This window comes from Lissotriton vulgaris, chromosome 7 (assembly GCF_964263255.1).
Source record: "Lissotriton vulgaris chromosome 7, aLisVul1.2, whole genome shotgun sequence".
NCBI classification, from domain to species: domain Eukaryota; kingdom Metazoa; phylum Chordata; class Amphibia; order Caudata; family Salamandridae; genus Lissotriton; species Lissotriton vulgaris.
Genome location: NC_141695.1, coordinates 895,014,022 through 895,027,013, shown reverse-complemented (window position 1 = coordinate 895,027,013; position 12,992 = coordinate 895,014,022). Strand labels below are relative to the sequence as shown.

The 12,992-nt window shown below is 46.7% G+C and overlaps 1 protein-coding gene across 1 annotated transcript in view; it reads right to left on the bottom strand.

Moving 5' to 3' along the window:
• CSF1R (colony stimulating factor 1 receptor) overlaps positions 1 to 12,992 on the bottom strand; it is a 247,587-nt gene that overhangs the window by 86,158 nt on the left and 148,437 nt on the right. The window contains exons 5-6 of the mRNA XM_086931314.1: positions 6,202 to 6,361; positions 5,403 to 5,589 (exon numbers count right to left, since the gene is read on the bottom strand). Coding sequence (XP_086787440.1) covers positions 5,403 to 5,589; positions 6,202 to 6,361 — 347 coding nt within the window. The remainder of the gene's footprint in view (positions 1 to 5,402; positions 5,590 to 6,201; positions 6,362 to 12,992) is intronic.

Genomic DNA, 12,992 nt, shown 5'->3' with positions numbered 1-12,992 from the left:
GCAGTACAGACAATGCCATTTTCAAATGAAGATAAAATTAAGGTATGATTTAGAATCTGTCGAATGGGTTAGTCTAACACACGTGACAGATATCCCGTCCCCTGTATTACAGGTGCATTCAATCTGATGCCGCTTGTTGAAAAAAGGTGGACGGGATATCCGTCACAGTTGTGACCTTGTAATTGGATTTATATAGTGCTTACTACCCCAACGAGGCATACGGTGAGTAGCACACTACTCCGGAACGCAAGGTTAGTGGTTAGACTAGTGGTTATTGTGATTAGTAATCTGCTCTGAAGAGAAATTGCATCAATTTACTTCAGTTACTTTGTTATATGTTAATACCAGGTAAGTGTGATCATTAGTAGGGGCTATGTGATTTCATGGGAATGGATGGTTGGTTACATAGGCTGGCAGAGATTAGTTAATGTGAGATTACAGGGATAGGGAGTTAAAGAGGAGAGGTTGTGATCTATGAAATGAGGTATCAGCCAATTGCAGAATTACAATAAGAAGGATTGAGGCAGAAAGGCAAGAGACTTAGAGGAGACTACTGTTTAATTAAACTACTATTCTCAGAAATAGAAGGCATGCAAAGGATGAGTTCGCCAAACTCTAAATGAGGTCTTAAGTATGTATATACGAGCTCTTCACTACATTTTCTCATATATCATGCTTTCATACAAGAAATATTTTTAAGAATACGTAGTTGTTCTGGCAGTCAGATTAGGACCAAAAATAGGCCTGGCTCCCAAAAAAATGTGGCACACTTTTGCGGAGCATGACCTTCCACAAAGTATTGTTTGGTTAGTGCTGGGGCTATTTTGGGGAGAAATACGTGGCACATTAATCAATTTACAGCTTGTTGAGCCAGTAGCATTGGCCAAATCTGGAAATACCATTATTCCACTGCAGTTCATTCATAGGTCTGCTGCTGTTCATCTTCATGTCTATGAGTCTCCCTTAAACCTTGTGCACCCTTCGATCCCTGAGTCTCCTCTCTGTCAACAGGCTCCAAAGCACCTGCTCATACATGGAGATTCTCACTGTCCACTGGCCAGCAAGGTCCTCAGAGAATCATGTTTACTCATAAGGGTGGCTTCTATTCACTCTAAATGAACTAGGTGACCTGCTCATCCCAAGACAGTGAGGCTGATGCTCATCATCAGTGGGTGCAAGAAGAAGCCAGTCTCACTCAGGACCTTTAATATCAGTTCCACTGATAGGTCACTTGGACACTTCCTCCTGGAGGTAACTGCCTGTGCTTTACTAATCCTGTAATCAATCAATCAAGTAGGTCCCAAGAGGCTCTTGTACAAACTCACATCCTAGAGGCTCCTCTTCACACTCAGTTCCCCAGAGGTTACTGTTCATTCTCATGTGTCATTGGGATCCTGCTAACCCTCAGGTCCCCTTATATTCCTATTCACCCTTAAATCATATATCACTTGCTCATTGTTACCCAGAGCCCTGCACACACTTAGGTCAATGAAATACATATTTATGTCATCTCCCCTGGTGCTCTGCAAAAAAAATGTAGTGAGATTCCAACGCACCACCAGATCTCCAAAGCTTCTGATCCTAACTCTTAGGTTCCATTCTGTTTATTTATTTCTCCAAGGCTCCCGCTTGCCCGAAAGTCTACAGGGCATTGGTGCCACTCTCAGTTTCCCAAAGGCCTAGCTAACCTTCTTGTGGTCCCCAAAACAGGTAAGCACCTGTTTATTCTACATGGGCTCCAAGCTTACCTTTGCTGGCTTCCTAGGTCTTCACTCACACATGACATCATGGAACCAGGATAAATTCTGATCATCCACAAATGCGGTATACTTCAGGATCTCACCCTTTCCTTCCGCTCTCAGGGAGCTGTAAGATCAGCTAACTCCCTTCTGCATGGCTGCCCACTGTAGGATGGTTTCCAAGACAAAGACCGAGTCAATGGAGCACTGACAGTGGCTAAGACTTGGACAGTCATCTTCCCACCCAAATCTTTTTTAGCTCCATAGTATAACCCAGAGCAAGTCTCAGAGTATATGGAGTATGCGGCATAAGAACACTATATAACAGCAGACTGCAAGACTTTCCCTCATCAGGATAACTGGTGGCCGGGTACAGGTCAAATAAACTATTGAACTAGTCAGCAAAATTCAGTGAGAGATGTTACTCTTTAAGTGCAAAGTACAGGTCAGAGGACTGGACTTCTGCAAGGCTAAATCTGCCTTTCATACCTTCAAGAAACATTTGAGTTTATGAAGTGCATTATATGAAAAGCCACTATTTGTGTCAACTGTAGTAGGCCAGGAACCATAGACAAAGTAACAGCAGATTAGAAGTGTTCAGGTTTCTGCTGCTTGCACCACTGCTCCCGAGAAAAGAGTGATTGGTATAACTGTGTACAATTGGATCCTTTTGCTTATTCCCCTTAAATTATTCTATGAGTTATCCATTAAAATTGTATGCAACACACTACACCGTAGGCTTTGAGTTTGTGTTTTGTCTGTGCTTTCAACAATAAAACGAGGGTCAAGCTAATGAACTGAGGGAGGGTTTGCCACTTTGCATGATTAAAGAAAGAAAGGGAAGAATGAGTGATTAAAAAGAGGACGAGAGACAAGACTGAATGTAAACTCTTTGACACTGCCAGTGACCCTGTGTCAGCCAGATGCTCTCCCGCTCCCACGCTCTTCCATTAAGCCTCAATAATTTTGAGCATAGGCTTGAAAGTGGAGCCTGCCGTCCCAGCACACTACATGCACAGCTGGCTGTGTCCTGGCTTAAAACCCAATAAATTGCAGTAGGGTATCCTCTAAGCTAGCATAATGTGCACCCTTAAAATAATGGACAGCAGACAGTGTACTCCCTTGCAGTCTTTATCAGCAGCCTCTGAAGATGGTGCAGAGCCAGCTCCTCGCCCACTTTCTGGTCCATAACAATTTCCCTTAATTGCAAAACCATTTCTCCTGCTAGAAGAGCAAGCAAACCAGGAGATAAGGCAGAAAAGACTAGACACCCCAGAGCATGTAAACATTTTTCCACACGCTGTAAATCCTAGGCTAACTTATATACTAATCACCCTGGTGTGCTGAGAAACAGACATTAACAAGGTAGAGGTTCATTGCAACAGGTCCTGCCTCACAGCGGGGATGACCCCTAGCCCCTGGGGCCTTCTCAGGGGAGATCTCTCTATAGATGATGGTTATGTATCCATTCTACTGATCGATCTAGAGCTCTGGTGTTGCAGAGTCGTATCTGGACACCAAGAGACAGGGAGCTACAAATCGGTGCAATTCAGAGTTTGCAGTGGGATGGATTTTACGGAAACAACTCTAAAGTCAGAGAAAAAATTAAAACAGACAGCTAAAGAAGAACAAGCCTTGCCGGCGTGGTGCCTACTGCCTTAAAGAAAGGTAAACGTGTGCAACTGGTTATTCATCAAATCTAAAGCCTGCCTCGGAGCCAGTGCAGGCTATTATAGATAGAATCATTTCAGCTTGATGATGGCAACGAGTTTTTCTCTTTAAAAGTAGTGAAAGAGTTTAAGCAGCTGAGTTCTTGAGTGTGCCCTTTTAATGGAAACATGAAAAAAAGTTTTTACTAGGTATCTCACTAAAAATATATTTAGAAAGCACTTGTTTTGTCTTAAACGTAAACTCTTCGTGCATTTTGCAGCAACCTGTATTATGTTGTGTGTAATGAAGTTTCAAAATAATGTATTCACAGTGCTTTCTGTAACAGGCAGGGATCTTGAAGCACTGTGATACTATTCTCCAGTGCACCAAAAAGGTTTCATGCCTAAGACGCTCCTGCTATACACAGACATGTACTATGGTTACATTCACCATCTGAGCTCTCCTACCCCAAAAATGATGCAGTTTCCAGATTAGTTACCTTGCATTTATTTTTCATTCAAATTGTGTGCGTTATATTCAGGGGCGGCTCCTCCGCTAAGGCAAAGAAACGTCGCCCTAGAGGAAAAATTAAATGATAATGAAATGCTGTTATTATCATTTTATTTGTCAGTGCCTCTCTGTAAGGGAGGGGCAGGCGGGCTGATCTGCCCACAGAGAAGGAAGGAGTGGTGGGCACTCTCAAAGTGCGCATGATGGTTTGGCCAGCGGTCTTGGGTCAGCCAAACCGGCATGTGCACTTGTCATGTTCTCTACTGGGCTGCAATGCACAGCCTAGGTGGAGAAAATGCCCAGGCTCCCAGTCCCCATCTGAGCACCGAACCATGGCGCTCAGACCAATCACGACGCTGCTAAAAGCAGCGTCGTTTAGCAGCGTCGTGATTTGCTAGAGCAGATTGGAAGCCTGGGTGCTTACTGTGTCGATGAAGAAGAGCGCGGAGGAGAAGCGGCGGGTGGCAGGTAAGTTTAATGTTTTTTCCTTTTCTTTTAACCTACTTCTCCCTCCCCACCACCACCACTGCCCCGTAGCAGTCGCTACTGGTTATATTTTATATGCAGTTAGCTGTAGGTGAAAGCCAACAAAATAATTAGAGAGTATTGCGTTTGTTTTACCACACCTCTGTCCTTCCCGATCACTGTCGAATACACTGAGGATCACAGTTTCCATGCTTATCTTTCTACACTTGAAACTCTGGTGCGGTAGCCCCTTCTTCACCTAGTGGTCCTGAATGGTGGTTGCCATCTGGATGCACTAAGGTTGCTGTGGGAGGTAAAAGCACAACTTCCTCGAGTTCTTTCACCTCCAAAACACACACAAACACACATACGCATGCACACACACATGCACCGTTAACACCCTTCCTCTTCCTCCCCAAGATTCCTTCACTTCCTTGGCAGAGGAGTGTGAACTCTGCTGATCTGAAGCAGAATCTCACCTGGTGGAGACTCTGTGTAATGGTCTGGGTGAATGGAGGCACGCCATATGCTGTGACCCCCCCTAAGGACCATTGTCATTCTGTTGAAGGTGACAATGGGCCATCCCAGAGCATGCACCGAGGGGGTGTGGTAAGAATGCTGCTGTAGCCTCTTGTATTTGGCATGAGTAGCCTGCCAATCCACTAATAATGATAAAAAATTAAAGAAATTAGGAGATAACACTGGCACGCGGCTGCATAAACAAGCATTGGTATAGCCAATAGGTCTTGCATTTGGGACCTTATAAGTTTTAGCTATGCAGCACATTATCCTGAGAGTCAAGAAAAGGGAGTTTTTTTTGTTTTGTTTGTGGACTCACTTTGAGACCCTGTCCTTTTTCAATTAACAGGGCACCACTCCCATTTTTGTGGAGTCAGGTATGAAGAAGGTACAGCATTTTCTTGGAAGGTCACAGAATACAAACACACTACCCATCAGGTTTCATTATGTAGTATGGATACCAACAGTGTCCGAGTGACCAGAGGTGACACTTCTTGAGTTGGGGAGTGATGCCATTACCTGTCATTTTGGAGATCGTGCAGAGTTCCCAAGTTTGATATGTTGTTGATCTTCGACATTTCATGTGTCCAACTCCAGTGGAGAATCTTAGGATATGCCTCAATCTCCACTTCCACATGCAGCTCGTCAGCCAATCTTAGTTCCAGACTGTCGTTTTTCGGGACAGCCAGGCGCACGTAGCCCCTGTCTGAACACAAACACGTTATAGCATATCAGACTTTGATATCGGATCTGTTTCCACAGTCCCACCCACCCCACATTCTGAAAACATTCTGCATTGTTATTTGGTGGTAGGTGAAAAAAATTAGGTGAGAAATGAAGGACTATTCATATTCCAAGAATGTTCACTGGTTCCTTTACTGAGAATGGGGTCCCTGGTGCCTCAAAAGGAGCAGGTGTAAAGGTTAACGATCTACGTGAAATTGGAAGAGTTCGGTGAGAATTCTCCTGTCGCACATTGATGCTCGTCACTATCATGAGTAAGTCCGAAATACATATTTGTATTTTCTCTGAAGTTCCACAAATTAAATGACAAAAAATGCTTCTTTAACGAAAATCGCTGGACAATGATGCTGAAATGATTTAATATGATTGCCGCTAGCATCTTGTTCTGATACCTGAATGGCAGAGCAACTCGGCATGCACTTACAATGCTTTCTCACAACAGAGTGGTGGGGTTAGAGATGGTCTATTGTATCACAATGTATGTACTAGATGAAGTTGGAGCCCTCCATTTAGATAAGGCTTAAAGTCACATGACTTCCCCATAAATACACGCAAAGCACTTGTTGAACCTTACCTACAACCTGCAGAAGTGAGGACATGTTGTTGGTCCCACCTCTATTACGGGCCACACAAGTGAAGTTTCCGCTGTCTTTAAGTTCCACCTTTGGAATGCGCAGGATGGAGTTTAAAATCCATTGGCCATTTCGGTAATCTCCCTTGTCTGAGCTACTGACCTGTAAATTAAAAAATAGTCTATACGAGTGTATAAGCTTAGCTGGAGAAACAAATGATCAACTGGAAAACATGAGGGTCCTTTACACCACTCTTAATGCCAAATTTACTTATTAAATGTGATGATAAGAAAGCCTCTAAGGCCATTTTCATTATTCCTTATCTTTCAAAATACACAACATAGCTCTATATCAGCATGCAATAGTACTAACTTTACTAACAGATTTTAAAAACAAGTATTGGCAAAGCAAATAGGCTTTGCCTATGCAAAATCTGTTGGCTTTGTTGCAAAGTTTTTTTACATGGTGCAACATGGTTTAAAGTGTAACAAATAAAAAAAACAGTATGATGCGGCAAACACTTATTTTTATGTTGTTTAAACCATTTTGCACAGCAGTTCACCTGTGCAACATGTAATATTGCGACTTATTGGTTTTGTCAATGCTTGTTCGTGGAAAGCTGTTTTATATTTGCTAGGATGAAAAAGCCGAAAAAGACAGCAATAAACAACAAGCACTGGCGTTGCCAATAGGTCTCGCAGTAGGAAAGTTTGAGCTATTGGTTGTGTAAATGACAAAGCCCTTTATGTATTCAAAATGATAACAACAGTGAAAGGCATTGTTATTTGCCATTGTAATAGTTCCACCTGTCGTACTGCGAGATCTATTGGCAACGTGAGTGTTTTTCGTGTGTGAGTGGCGTTGTGTGTGTGAGTGGCGTTGCGTGTGTGAGTGGCGTTGCGTGTGTGTGTGGCGTTGCGTGTGTGAGTGGGGTTGCGTGTGTGAGTGGGGTTGCCTGTGTGAGTGGTGTTGCCTGTGTGAGTGGCGTTGCCTGTGTGAGAGGTGTTGCCTGTGTGAGAGGTGTTGCCTGTGTGATTTGTGTTGCCTGTGTGAGTGGCGTTGCCTGTGTAAGTGGCGTTGGCTGTGTGAGTGTGGTTGGCAGTGTGAGTGGCGTTGCATGTGGCAGTGGCGTTGCATGTGTGCGTAGTTGAGTGGCGTGGCGTAGTTGAGTGGCGTTGCATGTGTGAGTGGCGTTGCATGTGTGAGTGGCGTTGCATGTGTGAGTGTCGTAGCATGTGTGAGTGTCGTTGCGTAGTTGAGTGGCGTTGCGTAGTTGAGTGGCGTTGCGTAGTTGAGTGGCGTTGCGTAGTTGAGTGGCATTGCGTAGTTGAGTGGCGTTGCGTAGTTGAGTGGCGTTGCGTTTGCTATTACTTTATATTTACATCGGAAGGATGAACCGCCCAGCTGACATTACTTGAATTCAGAATTCTAACTGCAGAACGCATGTTGGTCAGTAGCAGCGTTTAACTTTAGCTCGTTGACCAATCTGGGTATTGAAATTATCAACACATTGTCAGCTTGTTGCAGTTTTGGCAATTCCGCCATGCCTTCCTTATAAGCCACCCCCGTACTATTCACATTTATTAATGTTTTAATTGTGTGCATTTTTTTTTTATAGCAGCTCAGGTTGGAAGTATTTAGAACTGGATAAATAACGCACAGCTCTACAAATTGCGGCCACTTGAGCGTACATTAGGAGCTGTTAGGAGTGGCGCTGATGACTTCCTTCTCTGCTTGCATGTGCCGTTTCTTTTTTGAGCCCTCATAAAAACTAATCTGCGGTCGGAAGTAGCTCTGAAGTTTTAGGTGTGTGCACATGGGCAGGCAGTGTGCTAGCTTGGGGCACCTTGAAAGACACTGCAAGGAGCTAATTGCATAAGACAAGAAGTTATGAATTGCTGTGGGTACATGATAGGCCACGGTGAGGTAATTGAGCAAAATGATAGAGAATGTGAGGAGTTTGCAGTGCCACGATCAAGGAATTGGCCTGTAACTCACTGCAACTAGCACTTTTCACAAGTAGCCCCAGGTGACTTTTCTACACGAGTGTAATCTCACGTAAATCATTATTGTGTTTAGTGTGTCTCTTAGATTTCGGGTGCGGGTGCTTGGCTCTCAAATGTAACAAGAAGCCAACATTTTAGAAGGGAGCGGCCGCGCTCGTAAAAAAAACAAGAAGCCAACATTTTAGAAGGGAGCGGCCGCGCTCGTAAAAAAAAAAAGAGCTGAGGCTGGAAGGGGTTAATATACCACAATGGCTGCATAAAGGTGAGAGGAAGACGGAGCCTCGGTGGGTCCGTAAAGTGCTGGGAGGGCGCTGGAGCAACAAAGCAGCAGGGCGTGTGGTTTGAGGAGGCCTGAGGCAGTATGGGGAGGCAGGGACATCAGACGCTGGGGCTGTCCATTCATACCTGGGTGAGAGGAGCCACAAGGCTGCATCAAACTCTGATTACCACTGAAACTGTTGGAGAGGAAGTAGAAAGCGGCACACACGAGTTTGGTGGGGGGGGGAGGGGGGTGAATCAGATGTTGAACATGCATTGGCGGCCGCAAAATGAAATTAAAAGCATGCAGGCATGTGTGACTTTCTACGTCATGAGCTGGAGCAGTGCGTTCCTGCGGGGTGCAGAATCAAATCATGTTGCAATGCTGGTTGGATTCAGCTGCCTAGGAAAGCTAATTATGTAACATGTTATGCAAGTGCATTCTCTGTTGTGGAACATTCTGTGGGATTACTTTGTAGTGCGATTTAGTGCATGGGGAGGGGGCATATTTACAAGGCCAGGAGAGAAAATAAAGAGAAACAAGCGGAAAACGAAAGCCGCCGGGAGAGCCTGGGTCGGGAATGCGAGCGAGGGGAGGCAGGCAGATTACGAGGGAAGCCGGATGGGGGCGGGAGAGCCTGGTGGGGGAGCCTGAGGGGGGAGGAGAGAGTGCGATGCGAGCAGCAGCAGGGAAGGCAATCAAGCGGAAAACGAAAGCCGCCGGGAGAGCCTGGGTCGGGAATGCGAGCGAGGGGAGGCAGGCGGATTGGGAGGGAAGCCTGATGGGGGCGGGAGAGCCTGGTGGGTGGGCGTGAATGCGAGAGAGGGGAGGTGAGCACACAGGAAGGTACCAATGTAAAAAGTAAAAATTAAACAGACAAGCGGAAAACGAAAGCCGTGCAAAACTAGATGGGCCGGCCAGCAGTGAAAAAAAAGTAATGTTTCGGGAGAGCCTGGGGCGGGAATGCGAGCGAGGGGAGGCAGGCAGATTACGAGGGAAGCCGGATGGGGGCGGGAAAGCCTGGTGGGAGGCGTGAACGCCGGATGGGGACGGGAAAGCCTGGTGGGAGGCGTGAATGCGCGAGGGGAGGCAGGCGGATTGGGAGAGAAGCCTGATGGGGGCGGAAAATAGCAAAGGAAACAAGTAAGGGTAAAAGAGGTTCAAAAACTTGAAAATTGTTACAGAGCACACAGGAAGGTACCAATGTAAAAAGTAAAAATTAAACAGACAAGCGGAAAACGAAAGCCGTGCAAAACTAGATGGGCCGGCCAGCAGTGAAAAAAGTAATGTTTCGGGAGAGCCTGGTGCGGGAATGCGAGCGAGGGGAGGCAGGCAGATTACGAGGGAAGCCGGATGGGGGCGGGAAGGCCTGGTGGGAGGCGTGAACGCCGGATGGGGGCGGGAAAGCCTGGTGGGAGGCGTGAATGCGCGAGGGGAGGCAGGCGGGAGGCAGGCGGATTGGGAGAGAAGCCTGATGGGGGCGGGAGAGCCTGGTGGGTGGGCGTGAATGAGGGGAGGACTGGGCTGGGCTTGCATGCGATGCGCGTGCATGTACACAGGCACTGCATGAAAACCGCGGGGCTGAAAGCCCTTTGGTTTGAAGATGTTTTCGCCACATGAATTCTCGCTACGCTCGATGCGCTTGCGCGCATCGATAGGTCGCGAGACCTAAAAATGGGACTTCCTCCACGGTGGAGTCAACCTTTCATCATTCTCATGTTGACAATCACTTACAATGAAAACTATCACTCATAAAACAAATAAAATGAAATACAGGCTGAGGCAACAAAAAGCAAACAAGCAAATGCAATTAAGCATTTCATGTATTCCTGATTGACCCTTTTAATTAGCGATGCACATTAAAAGATAATCTTTTGTTTTAATGTCTATCAGTAATGGTGACGCTAAGGGACCCATTAGGATGTTGGGCGGATCGCCACCGCCATGTGGGCGGTGGCAATCCGCCCAACATCCTTCCCCGCCCGCCACCCATTTCCCCCGCCATATTCCTATGGCGGGGGGGACCGCGGCGGACAGATAGACCGTCCGTCGCTTTTCCGCCTGGTCAAGGAGTTGACCGGGCGGTTAAGGGTTTCATATGGTGGCGGTGTCTGTTAGACACCGCCATCCATATTAGAGTGAAGGCGGGGACATGGTTTTCCGTGGCAGCAACGGAATGTCCTGTGGTGGTGCGTTGCGGGCCCCCAGGGACTCCAGGGGGATGGCAATACACATGGGGGGTACTTATGGTACCCCCCTGCACTTCACTGTACAATGTGACAGGCACCGCACGGTGCCTGTCACGTTGTGCATTGAAGTGCACAATGTGTATTTTTAGCATTGCGGCAGGAGGTGCTTTCAGCACCGCCCGCCGCAATGTTAAAAATGCGGGATGTGCCTGCAAGTGTGGCGGGCGTATCATAATGGCCCCCATGGGACCGCCGCCCTTATGGCGGGCAGTCCCGTTTTACGTCTGTCCGCCCGTCAACATAATGGGCCCCTAAGTGTCGTGTTTAGAATATCGCAAGGAAGCGTTATCTGTAATAAACTGGACTAAACAAGTGAAATGGAAACTTAAAAACAACTAAGAAATTGCCAGACACAACGGCATACCAGGGGATTAGATAGCTTTTGTGCAGCAGGTGGAGTGGCATCATGAACTATTGTGCTCAAAGGTACTCTGTGGAAGCTTGAAATACATTTTTGGAGTTTCCCTGTGTTGCTGAGGGGCAGTCAGATTGGCTTGGTAGCTTGTGGCTCTACCGGAGTCCAAAACATTGAAACATTACCACAGGCAGACGCTGTGCATGCCAGCTCAACTCGTCACACAGTTCACCTCACCCGTGATGTGAACTCTCCAGGTGATACCACTGATGGCATGGCTTAGTTTTACGTCAGTGCATAGTCTCGGGCTGCTGATAATAGATCATGAAAAACTCTAGTGGGTCCAAGTTTAAAGGGACAGAGAGTGAAAAGTAAAACCATGGATGAGACTCGCTTTGCAGGTGGAAACATAAATGCTAGGAGAGGCCATGGGTTGTCTGAAGGCCCCCGAGCTGCTGAATTTGATGGGTCACCTTGCCAGAAGCACAAACAATGGCCGAGCCCGAAGAGCCTAGGTTCAGAAGCGAGCACGGTGGCTCACTGACGTGCTCGACCCAAGAAGGCTGCCCTCGAGCAGGCTTTGTTAGGAGATAAGACAGACGCGGCGGACACATTGAATGAATGAAATGAAAATTATATTTATATAGCGCGTACATACCCGGAGGCCTCGCAGCGCTTCGACTGATTACTGTGGCGAGGGCATGGGTAGTTAACACGCTTTGACAAACAGGTATGTTTTCAATGCTTTCCTGAAAGCCATCCACATTGCATGCTGGTGTCTCCCAATAACCTCACCTCACACCCGTGAGGAGCTCTTGGTCTGTATGGGCATGTGGTGTAGCGGCTAGAGGTGTGGATTCTGCAATCGAGTAGCTATGTTCGAATCCCGGCGTTGCCAGCAGCTTGTTGTGGTTCCACGCAAATCGCTTAATTACTTAGCGGTTAGAAATGGGGATCTCTAGTTGGCAATAGTTTGGACCTTTGTCCAAGTAGGGACTCTTCTTCCTGGGCAGGGTAAGGAGGATACACTTCTAAAATAATCCCTGCTCACCCCTTTGGTAGCTTGGCACGAGCAGACAGGCTTATCTCGAGGGCAGTGTGCAAAGCATTTGCGCACACATACAGCAATACAGTGAAAACACAACAAACGGACACCACACCAGTATAGAAAAATAAGTAATCTTTATCTAAACCAAAGAAGACCAAAACGACAAAAATCCACAATACAGTTATCAAGAGATCCTCAAAAATAGGTTATTCCCACAAATAAACCTTGTAGCAACAAATAACTCCATCTGGAGCTATTACGACGTTGTGACAGATGAAAATCCCAAAGTACGGTGCAGACAGCGAGGTGCCCGGCATCAGGCAGGGCATCACACAGACGCCCAAAGAACAATACCTTGGCAAACGATGAAAACAAAGACGGTGAACAGGATTGGGGAGGTGATGCTTTGTTGGTGCCAGGCGGCATTGGTTCCTTACGACCACAGGGGAGGTGATGCGTTGGTTCCTTAAGATTCCAGGGGAGGTGAGGCCTCAGTTCCAAACTGCAATGCAGAGGAGGTGAGACGACTGTTCCTTACTGTTGTCGGGGAGGTAACGTGTTGGTTGCTTACTGGTGCTAGAGGGTGACATCACAGTGGGGGGCGTGTCATCGGTTCCTTACGATGGTGGGGTGTCGAACGATTCGGGAGTCACCCACATTGAGTATCGGCTCCCTGTGGATGAAGCACTGCCATTGGTGAATTTGGGGCTGTGGTGCAAGTCGGGATGCGTATATTAACTATGGTACCCAAAATGCCGAAAGTAACAGACAAATCGGGCAAGCAAATGTATATATCTTTCTTCCATGTCTATGATGTAGTAAGTCACGGGGTCTTAACCAATCAAACACTGTCACTTTAAATATGAGCACTGTGAT